The 15,302-nt window shown below is 41.3% G+C and overlaps 1 protein-coding gene across 3 annotated transcripts in view; it reads right to left on the bottom strand.

The window, feature by feature from the left end:
- The window catches only part of PTPN14 (protein tyrosine phosphatase non-receptor type 14), a 110,968-nt gene that overhangs the window by 19,393 nt on the left and 76,273 nt on the right, over positions 1-15,302 (bottom strand). For all 3 annotated transcript variants that reach the window (XM_059841058.1, XM_059841059.1, XM_059841060.1), the window contains 7 exons: positions 14,454-14,541; positions 11,952-12,040; positions 10,254-10,341; positions 9,513-9,595; positions 7,112-7,169; positions 3,796-3,874; positions 660-2,149 (listed from right to left, as the gene is read on the bottom strand). In XM_059841058.1, coding sequence (XP_059697041.1) covers positions 660-2,149; positions 3,796-3,874; positions 7,112-7,169; positions 9,513-9,595; positions 10,254-10,341; positions 11,952-12,040; positions 14,454-14,541 — 1,975 coding nt within the window. The remainder of the gene's footprint in view (positions 1-659; positions 2,150-3,795; positions 3,875-7,111; positions 7,170-9,512; positions 9,596-10,253; positions 10,342-11,951; positions 12,041-14,453; positions 14,542-15,302) is intronic.

Here is a 15,302-nt window from a genome sequence, read left to right as displayed (position 1 = left end):
TCTACATCTGCTGTTTCTCTATTTAGATATCCGGTTCCTCAGTTCCTGGCAAAACCCACAATAATCCATATTCTAGGGCTACCAGGGTTTTATTCAGAGAACTACATTACATAAAGCTGCAGGAAGGGAATTAAAGATCATTTGAAAAAAATCCTGAGTTGCCATTATGTTATGTGATACTTCATCTGACACGCTTGCAAAGGAGGATTAAAACACCAGTGCCAAAAACACAACCTCCCACCCATCTCAGCATTCCAGACTCACCCTGCCCTCAAATCCTAAAGGGAAGTGGGCGTCAAGGGGGGATTTGCCATCAGCCTCCTCATCCCCAGATGCCTGGCCTGCCATCCACCCATCTCCAGCCAGCACTGCAGCCAGGGCGGTGGCATCCTCAGCAGGTCTGGCCGCCAGCCAAAGAGCCACAGCTGAGGCAACAGACAAGCCCAAGCAGTGCATGGGATCAACCCCCTTGACAGCCCACAAAACCAAACTGTATGTGACACTTAATATCACATTTCCCAACTTTACTTTAAGCAAATCCACAGCTTCCCACCCACACGTTCCCTGCAGTTTACTGACCCAACAGATTTCTGGGGTGGAAGTTGACCTGTGTGATTACTAATTTCCAAGAAGCCACCGCAACAGAGGAAAGCACTTACCCTCATCATGATCTCTCTTTCTATAATGCTGTCCTCGATAGAAAACATTTCAGACACAGGCCTCTCCTTGACCGGTTCTTTCTTGACCCGCTCCTTCACACTGGTGAGGTCAGGCTCTGAGATAGAGGGCCCCAGAGAAGACCCATTTACTGCCACTTGATCAGTTCGAGAGACACTGACGGCTTTGGAAGGGCCCGGCCTCATGGCCTTGGCCCTGGCTACAGCCACGGAAATGCTAACGTGGTCCTGCCTCAGCGCTCCGTTGCTGACACTTTTACGAGGCCCAGGGTACTCCGGAGGAGGTTTATTTGGTATTCTAGCCAAGGCAGCTTGCAGCTGAGCACTGTACTCCATGTTCTCGTGGAGGGCCGCTATCCGGGACACAGATTCTTGCGTTTCCTCTTCCTCTTCGCTTTCACTGCTGTGTATCAGCATTGTGGCATCAGAAAACGTCTTTTTGTGGTGGTAGTGAGGGACTTGCTGAGCTTCGTGGCCCATCTGAACCGACTCTTCCGGCTGCACCTGCTCCCGCAGAGTGTTCCTGCGCGGCAGAGGGGCGTTTAAAGTCTTTAGGGCCATGGCTTCTATCCCGCGCACCATATTGCTGATGACCTCCAGGCTGTGGCGCTTGTTGACGGCCGCGTGGTGCTTCACGGCCATGAGGGGCTCGCTGACCTCCTGCAGCGACTGGCGCACCACGGGCGAGCTGTCCTCCTGGAAGGTTTTCACCGAGAGCTGGACCTTGCGCGTGACCAGGTCGGGGCTGCTGCCGCTGACGTACTTGTGCCGGTGGCTGGCCAGGTCGGGCGTGCTGGTGGCGGGGCGCGGGCGCGGGTACGGAGGCGGGGGCCTGAAGAGATAGTTCTTGAGCATGTGGGCGGTGTTGTAGCTCTGGCCGCTCTGCAGCTGCGTGTTGGCCAGCTCTGGGGTGCTGACCGTGTGGGATATGGCGCTGGGTGCCGTCTTACTCTGAGCGGCATTGTTGGGGTTCACTTGGTCAGACGGGGCCACGGGCTTGTTATAGGCACCCCCCTGGGGCCCATAGGTGATCGTGTAAGGGTGCCTCTCTCGAATCTCAGGCTGGCTGTAAACTAGGTCCTCTGGCTGGTTGTAAGCATGTGTGTTTCCAATATTGAGATTCCTCAAAGACTGACTTTGGCTGTCCATCTGGATCACCCCTCTCTTCATTTGCCTCATGACAGTTTCATAATCTGGAGTTGGCCTGTAAGACGGGACAATGATTGCACTGTGTCTGTGGCTGGGGATATAGTCGGCTCTCATGATGTCACTTCCCGGGATGCTCAGGTTTGAGGACATTGGAGATGCCTGGATGAAGTTCTGTGAACGATTGAGGGAGTTCATGCTGTGGGCACTGCATACACTCCCATTGGGTCCATTACCATTCAAGTAGCTGAAGTCCATTGGACACCTATCCAAACTGGTCTGAGACCTACAGTAAAAAGTTTCTTCATTTCCATGGAAAATGCTATCTGTGTAGAGTAGAGAGAGAAATGTTGACAATTTTAACCCACAAGGACCTATTCACTGCTAACAAAGCTTCAAATGCAGTCTGCACCAGTGAGTACAGAGAAAGCTTAGTGCACAAGGGCAGGGAATGTTTGGTCTTGGGAGCATCCTTGAGCCATCAAAACAGAACTAAAGCAAAGCTACCAACGTAAACATTCCCAACACTTAGCAAAGCATGGTAGTGGTTCAGATCCTTGTGGGAAACATGAAAGGGGAAAGAGAGGAAGTGTTTTTGCCTGAGGTGGCAAGGAAGAATAAAGGGGCATCTCCTTAGCATCGTGAAAAGGTTCACTGACGCTGGCACCTTAAAACTCCAGCACTGCAAGCATGTGGTTAATCTGAAAAATTCCCTTGTCTCTTCTGTTGATACATGGCTGTCTGAGATTTAGAGTAGCAGAGGACTGTGAAATTGGAAATCCTACTTTAGACCAATCAACAGTTTTGAGGATCTGAAGTAAGACACATTTGGGTGATCAAAGCTCAGTCAAAAAAAAAAAAAGGAAAAAAAAAACAAACCCAAACAACAAACCACCCTGCAAGATGCACTATAGAATGTTAAATACATCAGCAAAGCCCTGAGAGAAAAGCAAGACAATAAAGATCATATCCTGGATCACAACTTTACTGCAAGTCTGTCCCTTGTAAGAGAAGAGTAATACTCCAAAACTCTGAAATCAGCTAGTTCTTTGAAAATGTAGAAAAGTCTGTTGTAAAACTAAGAGAATTTTACAATTCTTCTAAAATTGAGACTATTCTTCACAGCTTCACCTTCACAGTAGAACAGTAGTAGCCACTAAGTCGAGTCTACTGAATGCAAGGAACTCTACTAAACGGCTCCTTCCAAAACTTACCAAATTCTGCCTTAAAAATAGTCAGACCCCACAAGCCAAAACACTAACAGGTATGATTGAGAGTTCCTCTGCTGGTGAGAGTACTTCAGCTGTACCTCTCATGAACTGCAAAGAACAGCAGCCTACCAAACCTGGCTACGTGTATTCCAAAAGGTGGGGTGGGGCTAAGGGTGTGAGACTCAACCTGTTTAGGGGCTGGGCTCCATTCCCAGACTTGATCAAAGTAACCTGGCACAACCTCTTAAAGAATTTATTTGTCAAATATAGGTGTGAAAATAGTTAACCCTCCTTGTGTCTGTAAGGCGAACAATGCAGGCAGATGGTGGTGAAAAATCAGCAGAAAAGGTTGTTCACAGATACAGTTTCATGGACAGGACATTATGATTTCTCCTACAGTAAAAGCTTTTTGCTGTCTCCTTTTCCAGCACTCGGTTTCTCTCCCTGGCCCCAGCTGGCACTGCCTTTGAGTACAGCCATCATACTCCCTTTAGAAATCATATTTTCAGTTCACTGAACTGGAATACCAAGTTTAAGGTCCATATAATCACACACAGATATTTTAGGGAAATTTGAAAACTGGAACTGGACTACAAACAGAAGACTTACTGCAACATTAACTATAAAACTGCTACTTCTCCTGCAGCAGCAGCTCCCATTTGACCATGATGGCATTATAAATCTGGATATAAGGCTTAGGAACTTCTTTGCATGCACATAAAATTGAAGTACATTAAAGGGAAAATATATGCTCCAAGTACCTTGTGAATTATGTGTTTCAGTGTAGTGTTCTCCACACTGGACATGCATAGGAGGCAGTATAAAAGGATGCTGTCTTGGCTGAAATAGAAGCACAAGGAAATAAAACATTAGCTACAATTTTTTGCAACTGAAACAGGAAAAATGGTTCTCTGCCCTTTCCACTGAATACTGCTCCTTCTTACCCAGCCAAAAAGACATCTTGGCAGCTCCTTATAGAACAGAGAATAATTTTTTGTAAATTGCTTGCTAAATTTTGTTACAGAGTCCAAAACTGACCAGTTAAGATTCCTTTAAGCTCAACCACTTCAGAAAACAACATCCACAATTTCAGCTCTTTTAAAATTCTTCACATTTTTATTAAAAGCCCTTGCCCTTGAAGAATTAAACCCAAACAAAACAGACACCTAATCAGGACAAAAGCAGACATGGAACAAATTCAAGGACTTTGGACACTGTTATACACGCAATAAGACCACATATGGACTTAAAATAACTCGGTAAATTACACAAACATCGAATTCCTTAGATAATGAATTGGAGTTTACTCCAATAACCTGCACTGAAAGAATTTTTTTCATGCAAATCTCAGATGGGGCAATTCAGCATTAAATCAGCAGGATCATTTACAGAAAATAAATCAGAGCTGACGCCGTATTCCCCAGCTTTGTCCCTTGGTAAACCAACGTGTTTTGCAATTCTGCTTTGCCACCTGCACTGCAATGTCCTGTCTGGTGTCACTAAGCAAAGTTTATGAAAACATATTTCAATATATGAAGTAAGCAGAAAGACAAGGAAGACACTCCTGTCTCATGAATGTGTTCTCCTTAGCAGCAGAATAAGGGCTTTTCATCCAGGCTGATTCACGTAGTTCAAACTATTAAGGAAAACTGTGGATGCCCAAGGCAAAAAACCCCACATAATCTGCCTTTGTGTGCACATGCACCAAATAAGCACCCTGCAAATTTGCTAGCAAAGAGGGGGTGGGGAAGGGGTAAGATTTACATTTTCCATGTAAATGGTGAGAAGGAATAAGAATCAAAGATATTGAGCTCAGTATGAATTCTTGCATACAAAGTAGGTGTGTTAAGCCAGAGCTGGAAAACAGCAAGAAGTATTTTTGCTACAAGAATTACTTCCAAAGGTATAAAACCCTAGTCTCACTGAACAATCTGGGCCAAGGAGACTGCTGTTGACAATTTTAGTAGAGGAGCTGATGCTGGAAAGCCTAACAAACGGAGGGCAGAGGAAAAGTGCAAGGAAAGAGAAGTGACTTTTACTAAGAATGCATACATCTGGAGCAGACAGTTTTCTTTGTGACAGATGTTATGAAAAATATCTGCAAGAAATCTGGAATTTTTATTTCCAAGGCCCATCTGCCTTCTCTGAAAAAAGAGAACCCTGGGGTCTGCAGAGCAACAACAATTAATAGCCAAATAAATTATGACTTGGATTTTTTTTAAAATCAGGTAATTAAACACACCATTATATTAAGATCTCTTTCCTTTTTTTTTCTGGAAAACCAACATTGCTGGGTGGTCTGACAGGAAAAAGAGACAGCAGAAACCATGCCAAAACCATACAAAGGGTCTTGATCTGAAAGTAAAGAACATGATCCCTAGTGAAGTGGCAGAGCCTCACCCCAAAGATTCCACTTCACTTCCCATTTCTGCCTACTGATTTATTGCTACACAAGACAAATGAATAGGTAGGTGTATGAAGGTATGTGCAGTTCAGACAACAGTTAGGAAGGCTTTTTTTTTCCTCCCAAAGAGAACTGTTCCAACAAGTTAGCAGAACGATTATGAAAAAGGCAGCTGAAAGTTCACTGTGAGCAGTCAGCAGGCCAGGGCACTTTTCAATTCATGAGCCCACATTCTTCCTCTTGATCTCCCTGAGATTCTGGGGATTTAAAGTTTGTTGCATGCTTATGCTTAAAACAAAGTGGCAGCACGATTTGTTTTTTCTTTTGAAAGAGCAGATTGCCATTTTTCATATATAATTTAGAAAGCAGCTCACTTTTCCCCTTCATGATATTTCAGAGGCTGTAGCATAAAAATGCAAAGCACCATTCATTTTTTTCACCTTCAGTTTTTCATAGTCATTTCCAGAGTTCTAACTCATAGATACCAAAAATATTGTAAATATGCTACAGAGAATGCAATACACAGCCTGTTTATTGCATTGTGACACCTTAGAAACACCTTAACAAAGGAAGGACAAAGAAATCTGGAGGCAGCTGCAGCAGCTTTCCTGCCAGTGCCTGGGACACAGAGAGTGCAACTTTTAGATCCAATGGATTCTATACATACACACAGGAAAATAACCTGTTTTGAAATCTGCAAGGATAAAGCTATCTTAAAATCAGTACCTGCTTAAGCCTAATTTTGGAACATTTTTACGAACTGTAACCACACGGTGGGGAAATGTCAAGAAAACACTTGCCCACATCACTTTTCTGCCAGGCAGCAATAGGGTAATGGACTTTTCACTCTGGAAAGGTCTACAAAGTAGGTATAACTTATACCACACATGAAAACTGGCAACCTGCATAGAGATAATATTGCCCTCTGTCCAAGGAACCAGCAATGCTACTGTTACAGAAATTCAGAATCTGTTAAATAAGATTAAAAAATACTGACATGCTAGATGCTAAAATTTAATCCAAAAAGAGTTTCTTTAGAAGGGATGGGAGAAAACAAAAAGACTAACACATGATTTTTTTTTTTTTTGGGTAAATATTTCAGGGAAAAACACCCAGTTTTGTCAGATTGATAGAGTTTCTGGGGATCAGTTAAATGGAAATAAAAATTTAAGAAAAACTCTGAATCACAATCCTGACTGATTCTAGTAGTTTAACTTAAATTAAGGGTAACTTCACACATAAAACAGGGTCTTAACCTAAGAAGCTGCTAAATTGTAAGTAGTCTTTCTACAAAAAGATGAGGATTGAAGAACTGTGAAATGTAACATTTTGTAATGACTAGATTTGATGCACAGAGAACAAGACACTTCAATTTCTTTCTAGAAAATTATTTTCTCTACATATTGAAATAACCTCAATGCAGCAAAAAAATGGCTCAGTTTCTGCAGGGCAAATAATGCCTTGAAGACTGTAATTTTTACTACTCAGTGGCGATATTATCCAGTTAATCAATCTGGGCAGTCACACCCTTGAAAAACTCATTCCAATCAAATTGCCAACAAGAAATGAGTTACTATGCTTAGCTGAAATTTAGAAAGTTGCTCATCTTACACAATGCCTCATCGCATCAGAAATGGTATAGATAGTCTTAAAGACCTCACAGTGGCACGTACCAAAGATGACCTACTCCAGGTTGGCCGTCGTCGGATAGGGGGAGGAGAATTTGATTGTCTGTGGAGGAAAAAGAGAAATTATAGAAACCACAATATCTCAGTTCTGAGTCAAGAATGAATGGGAAAAACAAGATGTGAAGAATCTGTTCATATTGCTCATTACTGAGATTTTCAGATATATGAATAAATGAAAATAATTCAGGTTCTCCTTTAAATACAGGAAATGTTCCCATTCCAAACTACACATGCCTTTTGATCATTATTCTATTTGGCTCACTTGGAAACACAAGAAAGAAAATTTCTGGTTTAAAATGAATTCAACATGTCTCTTAAGTAAAAAAACTGAACATGGCAGACAGGTACAGTCTCAGGTGACTTAATGTGAACATTAACACAAGGACAACCTTATGAAATTGATAGCAATCACTTCAAAGCAATGCACACACATCAGGAAGAAAAGAAAAAAAAATCTGGTTAGACAATACTAGCAGAGCCACATACCAGGTTAGAGTAGCCAGGTGCAGTGGTAGAAACAAGGAGTATAGGAGATAAAAAAATATGAGGAAGGGAAAGAAACAAGTTGAAAGGAGGTAGAAATATAGTGCTTACGTGAAGAGAGGAAAGGTGGAATTTGTCCTCTTACAGTTTCTGATCTGGTGAATGATGTTACGTGCAATTAGAGGAAAGGCACACAGGAAAACAAACAACTATCATTTTAACACAGAGAGCAGGAAAATTATTTGGCTAGAAAACACACACTGGCCTATGCTGTCATCAATATCTGAAGCTCTAGCACACAAGCTTATACCACATGAGACCATGGTCAGGAGAGCAGTTCTAATGACCAAAATACATTGAAACTTGTTATTTCACTCTTTGACTTCGTGACATCCCCTGCCTTTATTAGTCCAAATATTTGCAAGTGGCCTGTGAATCTGCTACATACAACACTTTCATAGGACCCACATACTTATGGTTCAGTGTTTAGGAAGAAACATCATCAAAAGCTATGGCTTTTGCAGTCTGAATTGTGACTGGTGAAAGAAAGCTCTCTCTGTTGACCCCAACACAGCTTCAAAGGGGAAATATCCCAAGGTGACACACTATGGTATTTTGTTTTCCTTCTTGACTGTCACAGGGAAAACAATCAGGAGCTCCCTTTGAATTCAGTCCCTCTGGAACCATTACAATTGAATTTAGTATTGGACTATTGAAATCCATCATATACTGCTAAGAAATGTCTTCTTCAGTCTTTCATTCACTTCTCAGGAACTGTAAGCAACATGTAAAATCTAACCAACATCTCTTTTCTGTAAGTGAAAAGATGACTAGAAGCAGTTCACCTCACTGGACTCTCCTATGCTCCAACTCACCACATGTCAATATAATATGGGCACATGTGAAAGACCTTCCAACCTTCCCCTCGCCATTTTGGCTTTATTTTCCAACAGATGGCATTACCCAGCTGAACAGATGGGATGTCCAGCTCTAACTAGAGTTGCTGATAGAGATGAGACTTCTTCATGGTAAGTTTTGCAAGAATTTAATGTTCTCTGTTATACATGCCCAGCACACCATGAAAATTTCTCAAAACCCTAACCTTTTGAAAACCAAATTTATCTCAGTCTGAAAATGTGTACTGGTGTAAATGAAACATCTCAGCTAATAAACAGACTCTTCAATTAAAGCTAAAGCCTAATGAATTCCTCCTTCAGTTAGAAGGAATCCACCTGTGTGAGAGGACTAGCTCAAGGCCAGTTTCTAAGAAAGTGCTCAAACCAGAGACTAAAGGAGACTTCAGGTTTAGATTTACAATCTCTGCTGTGTTGTGGCAGCACAGCTACGCAGATTAACACACCCAGGTGTCCTCCCTCATTCAGCATGCATAAGAGGCAGATAAATTATCCTGCCCAAACTAGAAGATGACAGCCTCCACTTTCCAGCACCTTTAGCTGCTGGATGGGCAGTGCATCTGCTGCTACAGCTCACATTTTGACATGCTGACCTATGTCACCTTTCACTCCAGTTTAGGCTAATACTCTGGGCTACCAACAACAGACACCAAGACCTTCAATTCAAGACTCCCTGTAGGATTTGGCTGTGTGGGGAGCACCAAAGCTCACAAGGCTCAAAATGAAATTTCATTCTCAACCGTCTGTTCTTGCTGTTGGTTAAAACAAAACCAGAAAAAAAGGGAAAGGGGAGAAGAATAACTGACATAAATGACTAGGAAAAAAAAAAACCAGAAAAAACCAAAATCAAAAACAAACACCACCCCCCTACACCCTCCAAAAAAAAGAAGAAAAAAAATCCCAAAAACCAAATAAAGCCAGTCACACCAAAACTCAGACCAATTCCAAAGCAAGGAGTCAGAAAGCAGCTGTGAAGCAAGAGTACTCACTCTGTGCAGATTTTGTTCTGTTTGTAAAACTTGTGTCTTGATGCAAAGAGACGTGAAATATATTTAGCATTTTCAAGATCATCCTTTAAAAATGAGAAAAAAAATTGGAAAAAAAGAAATTTTGTAATTTTTACCAAGAAGTGACAAAAGCTATTTAAAAATCCAGTTGCAGGAATGCTGGTTAAGGTCTACCATGGCCTATTCCATGGTCTACCATGGAATTTGGCTCCCAAGAACATATCTAGTGGTCTCAAGAGCTCTGAAGGCATAAGATTACTGAAATCCAGTGGTGTGCATTTACACACTGCCAAGGCACGGTAGGGGGGGGACTGCAACCATAAAATGGCTCAAGCTTGCTGGTCCAGTTTCTGTACTGGCCTTGGTTCAGGGAGATGGGGAGTGATTTTAAACAGCTCAGAACAGCACCATGGCCCTCTGAGTTCCAGTATGTGTACACATGGCAGCTCATGCCCAGTTTCTACTTATGCTGCTGTATTTATGCCATTCTAAAAGCACTTCAGTTTTTTGCAGACTTCCCAGCACAGGACATTTCAGGACGCTTGGAAGAAAACAGAGAAATTAGTAGCTAAATGAAGATAATTTCTCTTTCTGCATAAAGTACAACAGGAATGTGAGGGGGGTGGTGTTATGCAAGTGAGCCTCCTTGGGAAAGTGGAAATTTAAAGGTTTATTTTTACATAAGCAGCTTTCATGATGACACTGATCAGATCTTTTTCTTACTGTGTGAAAGAGTACATTCTCTTCTTTGTTGATCAACTCCAGAACAATTGAAGACTTGTTATGAGCAATATTCCCAATGTCATTCCACCTGCAGAGTAAAAAAATGCATTGGAGTTTGCCAACACATACATTCAAACATTTCACAAACACAGTAAGAATCCTTTAGTCAACATCAGTCTCATTTTATGGGAAAGGTTTTCAGTAACTTTTTGGTGAAGAAACTGGTCAGGAAAACAAGGAAATTATGTTTTGTTTTAAAGTGAAAGGATAGTCAGCTCTTAACCTAAAGCAGGAGAGTTAAAAGGTCTCTTTAAAAACACGAATTTGAAGACCCACAATAGAAGGCACATTGAAAACACAGTAATGATAACCATTTTACTGAACTGTGGCATTTTGGAACTGATTGATTGTAGTGACATGTAACAGATTAATTTTTTTTTTTAAGTGTCATTCCTCCCCAGATGCTGTTTCCACCTTTCATTCAGTGCTAATTCTTTATAAAGAAGGTTAAGTTGACAGCATGGTTATGTAGGCTATGCATACCATGTTAATGCTCTGGCCTTATGTTTGCAATTTTTTTTTTTTTTCCCCAAGTAATTGTCAGGTTGCCCAAGATCTGAGTTATAATCTTCTTACAAATAGCTGACAGACATTTGCGTACATTGCATGCAATCCACGGGTATGGAAGGGACTTGTTTGTTCTGTTTGCAGCATGCATTCCTCTTCATGTCATGGCAGGATGCTTGCAGTGCATGTTTCCAGAGAGTTAGAATCCCAACACCAACTCTCATTTCTACATGTAAAGAAACTTCTTGCTTTTGTCACCTGGCCCAATTAAAGGATTATCTAATTCCTTCTCAAAATTACATATGCAAAACATCGGCTATGGGGAAAAGGGAGCACTAACATTTTTTAAGCTGACTAATGAAAGCTCTTTTAAAGCAACCCTCCTCCCAAAAGTCCAGCTGAAGTCTGATATAAGCCTTAGCTACTGACTGAAAATCAGGGCACCTCAAAACCCACAACTTTTAGGCTGCAAAAAATTCCTACTCTAATCACAGGCATTAGTAAAAATCCACTTCAAGTAAACAGTAACAGCAATAAAAACACCCACTAGAAGAGTAGCAAAGAGGAGCTAAACTATCCTCCCTGGAACCCATGGAGATTTCTAGCAACATTTTCATACAGAACAAACCCACAAAAGAAAGTTAATGGATAAGTCATTCTTATTAACCAAAATAAACTGCAGAAGAAACAATAGAGTGACACAGCCATGATTTTCAAAATCACAAAATAAGAAAGTTGAACTTTTTTTTAGTGAGGCACCTAAATGTGGCAACCAGATTTTCAGAAGTGTTGAGGTCTCAGGCTGCCAGCTGTGAGGTTTAACAGATTTGCATTCAGAAGCATCAAAGAAGAAGACATAAAGACAAGAGAAGAAAAGGGATCAAAGCCTTGTAAACTAGAACAAGATACATGACAGGCTACTACAACTTTCTTGCCACCCAACCCATTCACAGACATCAGAAATTATTCTTTATCTCTCTTTGGACCAGGAGACCAATCCTGAAAACAGCAAGGTTACTACTCCTTAGAGGACTGGCACTATTACAGTCACATATGCAAGTAAGGAAAAAATCCCACACGTACAGCTCTGGAAAGAAACTCACTTGAAATACAAAAGACCCTCATTTTTACCTATAGATCACAGTCGTCCTTCCAATTCTGTTTTTTATGAAGATGCCCATGAAGAAAATACCAAGGTGTATGTCATTTCCATGGTTATCCTGCAGAGAAAGGATAATAAATTTAATTTAATAAAAACTCTGGTCAATAGGTTTATAGGAATGCATGCTGAAGTACCAAAGAGAAGCCCTCCAGTGTGGATGCAGGACCAACCAACATTTTGCAGCTTGACTGGACTCTGATTTTCATTATTTAAGAGCAGTTAGCACTTAATTGGATTCATCGTGCTAAATAGTGAGAACAGAAGAAGGATAAATGACCGCCAAGTTCTCTCTCAAACACCACGCAGACCACAAACTGGCATTCATTGTATAATATCCCACATCCCCTGTCTTTGTGATTGCAACTATCTAAAGCCTGCAGGAATACCAAAGGCAATAGTTCTCTTTCACAGTCATGGTATTTCTCCAGACATCTGTTAAAACATGTACAGATTTCAGAACACCACACCTGGAGATGGAATCCCTCTCAAAAGCTCTACCCTTCACACTTCCTCCTTGAAGTTCTCCATGTAGAAGTTCCCAGCATGTCACCCCAAAAAGTACTTTCATCTCTATGCAGCTACATCCTCTATGGATTTTCAGTTGTTAGGTTAAATATTCAACTGCACACACCGCATAAAAACAATGCAAAACCAGTGGACTCTAAGAAGTCCTATTGCTTTTGCACCTACCCATGTCTCCTTGCAGGCTCCTCTTTGAAAAACCACATGCTCCTGATCCATTTTGCAACCTGTTTTCTTAAAAAACCTTTTCTTTTTTTTTTTCCTACAAAAGCTTAATATTTTTGACAAAGAGGTTTTTCTACATTTATCAACAAGCAAGAACAGTTCCCCCTCAGCTGCATATATAGTAATTGATTCACACTTTAAAGTGGTAAACAGAAATCACACTAACACCATGAGTGTGGTCAGAAAGCATGGCTAGAAGAAAGGATATGAGAGAAGTGAATGCACTGTGCCTGCACACATTGCACAAACCATCAGGTGTCCCTGCATTTTAACAGACCAGGTTAGAGCTGTTCTCCTGGCCTTGCTGTGCTTGATTCTCAGAAGGCAACGATGGAGTCTCTGCCCCTGTTTAGCTACTGAGAGCTAGGCCTATTGCAAACAAACCATGGCTGGCAATTCATCCACAAGCCAAGAGTCAGCAGTTTAGTCTGATTAGAGAACAACACATTCTTCTGCCTTGTGCCACAGGGAGTTTTACAAGGCAGAAAGATTGGGAATACGTGGGGGGAAATGTATGTATTTGTTTACCAACAAGTACATATATCTACGTGTGTACGTGTATACACACAAATACCCACATGGAAAGAAAGACACATAATTCAAATAACATTTTCTACCTGGAAAGAAAGAGAAACCTTTTGTTTTCCCCTTTGAATGTAGTTCTGTTTGTGACCACGGCCAGCATGCTGCTACTTAATGCAAGGCTAACACCTTCCTGCCATTTTGCAGAGCACCCAGTTCACTGTTCATACTTACCTTACTGACACACAAATAATATCTAATGACACTTATAACACAGAAATCTGTTGCAGTAGTGTGCAGCATTATTCCAAATGAATTTGAGGAAAGCTTTCATTTAGTTCATTGGCAATAAACATTCCAAAATTTTTTTGGTGGGGTGAAAGTTTTTTGCCATTCAGCTCCTCCCCACCAGGCCAATTCTGAGAATGGCACCAAAGAATCAATTTTGACTTTAGCAGGAAGCTTATTCTGTTTGGTGTGAGTCTGGGTTTATTTTTAAATTCCAATTTATCTTTAACTAGCAGGAAAACCACTCACAATCCACCACTTATGGTGTCTGGGTAGGTTAGCAAAAAGAAATAGGTCATGTTGGGAACAGTGCTTTTCAGTTTCTCAGCACAACTTTATCATGGCAGCATGTGCTCCATAAGGCCACACATCCAGACTTGGAACTTGGATTTCACTCATGGGACTTCCAGTGAAGGGAACGTGACTGCAAATGCAAAATAATCCCTGAAATTCCCCCTTATTAAAAATGCATGGAGGACCCGTGTGCCCACATAGGGAACTAAGGAAAAGTGAAGTTAATGCTTGGTAAGTAGCAACTTAGAAAGATATGAAAAGGTCTCCTTTTCCTGTCCTGTTAAAGATGACCAGAGCTGAGATTCATTTGCCCTGGCCACTCTCCCATAGACACATGAAAGAAAAGCAAGGAGCATCTCTTATTCCCAAGAGAGCACACCCTAGAACATAGCAACCTCTTCTGTGACAAGGATTTTCATGAAAGAGAAGCAGCACTATAGGCCTAAGTAACCCTCATGATGCAATGTCCATTCAAACTACCAGCAGTCATTTCACCCCCTGAAGCAGTTAAACAAGTCCTGTCTCTTTTGGACAAACATGACTTGCATGCAGACCAAAGGCTGCTGCAGAGTTCTGCATGGTTTGATTCAGAGGTTCCTTTATAATATACACTGACATACCTTCACAGGGAAAATTTCCTGTCCAAACCCATCCAGACGTTCCACTTCATTGATGTACATTAGCTCAGCCTCTGCTGCTGTAATGCCACTGCAAGTAGATTAACAAAAGGCAGTGAAGGGTTCAATATTACACACACACACACATACACAAAAAAATACTAGCAAAAAAAAAAGTGAGTTTCACAAACCACTTGAGAAGACACTTTGGAAATGCTGCCTGGAAATGCACAACACAAAGATAACTTTCAACATTAGGATCCTTTTCAGCAAGGGGGGAAATTTTACTAAATGTCTCTAAGCTAAGGTACAAAGCACAGTTCAAATGACAGGAGGAACAAACAGAACTGATCACATTACTCAGCTTCTTCCACACACATAAAATCTTCTCCAGGCTTTATTAAACCACCAGGTTGTGGAGAGTTTTGGATGGGCAACTTGAACCATAGGGGTGCTAATCTACCTGAATATTATACAAGGCCACTGGAGCTTCCTAAAATGACTTAAAAGGAAAGACATACATTTTCAAGTTGGCTGTTCAAAAACACAGGCACTAAATCCAAAAGTTGAACAGATTGTCTTTCATAAGACAGAACAAACCAGCTGAAAACTTTTACACACGTGTCTACACACGCTCCTGTCACAGCTCAGGAATTCAAACAGATTTCAATTCTCAAAAGCAGGTCAGAATAGATTGCAGGTTGCTCCAAAAAAAGGCCACTATTAATTTTTCTCCTCTTTACTCCTCCTTACCACAGCTTACAAACAGAAATATAGGAACCAGACAAATACCTAGGAGAAGGGAGGTGGAATACAATCTACCTGCTGAAGTGAGAGGAAGTATTTGCTCTT

This window comes from Haemorhous mexicanus, chromosome 3 (genome assembly GCF_027477595.1).
Source record: "Haemorhous mexicanus isolate bHaeMex1 chromosome 3, bHaeMex1.pri, whole genome shotgun sequence".
In the NCBI taxonomy this organism is placed as follows: domain Eukaryota; kingdom Metazoa; phylum Chordata; class Aves; order Passeriformes; family Fringillidae; genus Haemorhous; species Haemorhous mexicanus.
The sequence above is the reverse complement of the archived record's forward strand: the minus strand, read 5'-3'. Positions and strand labels throughout refer to the sequence as shown.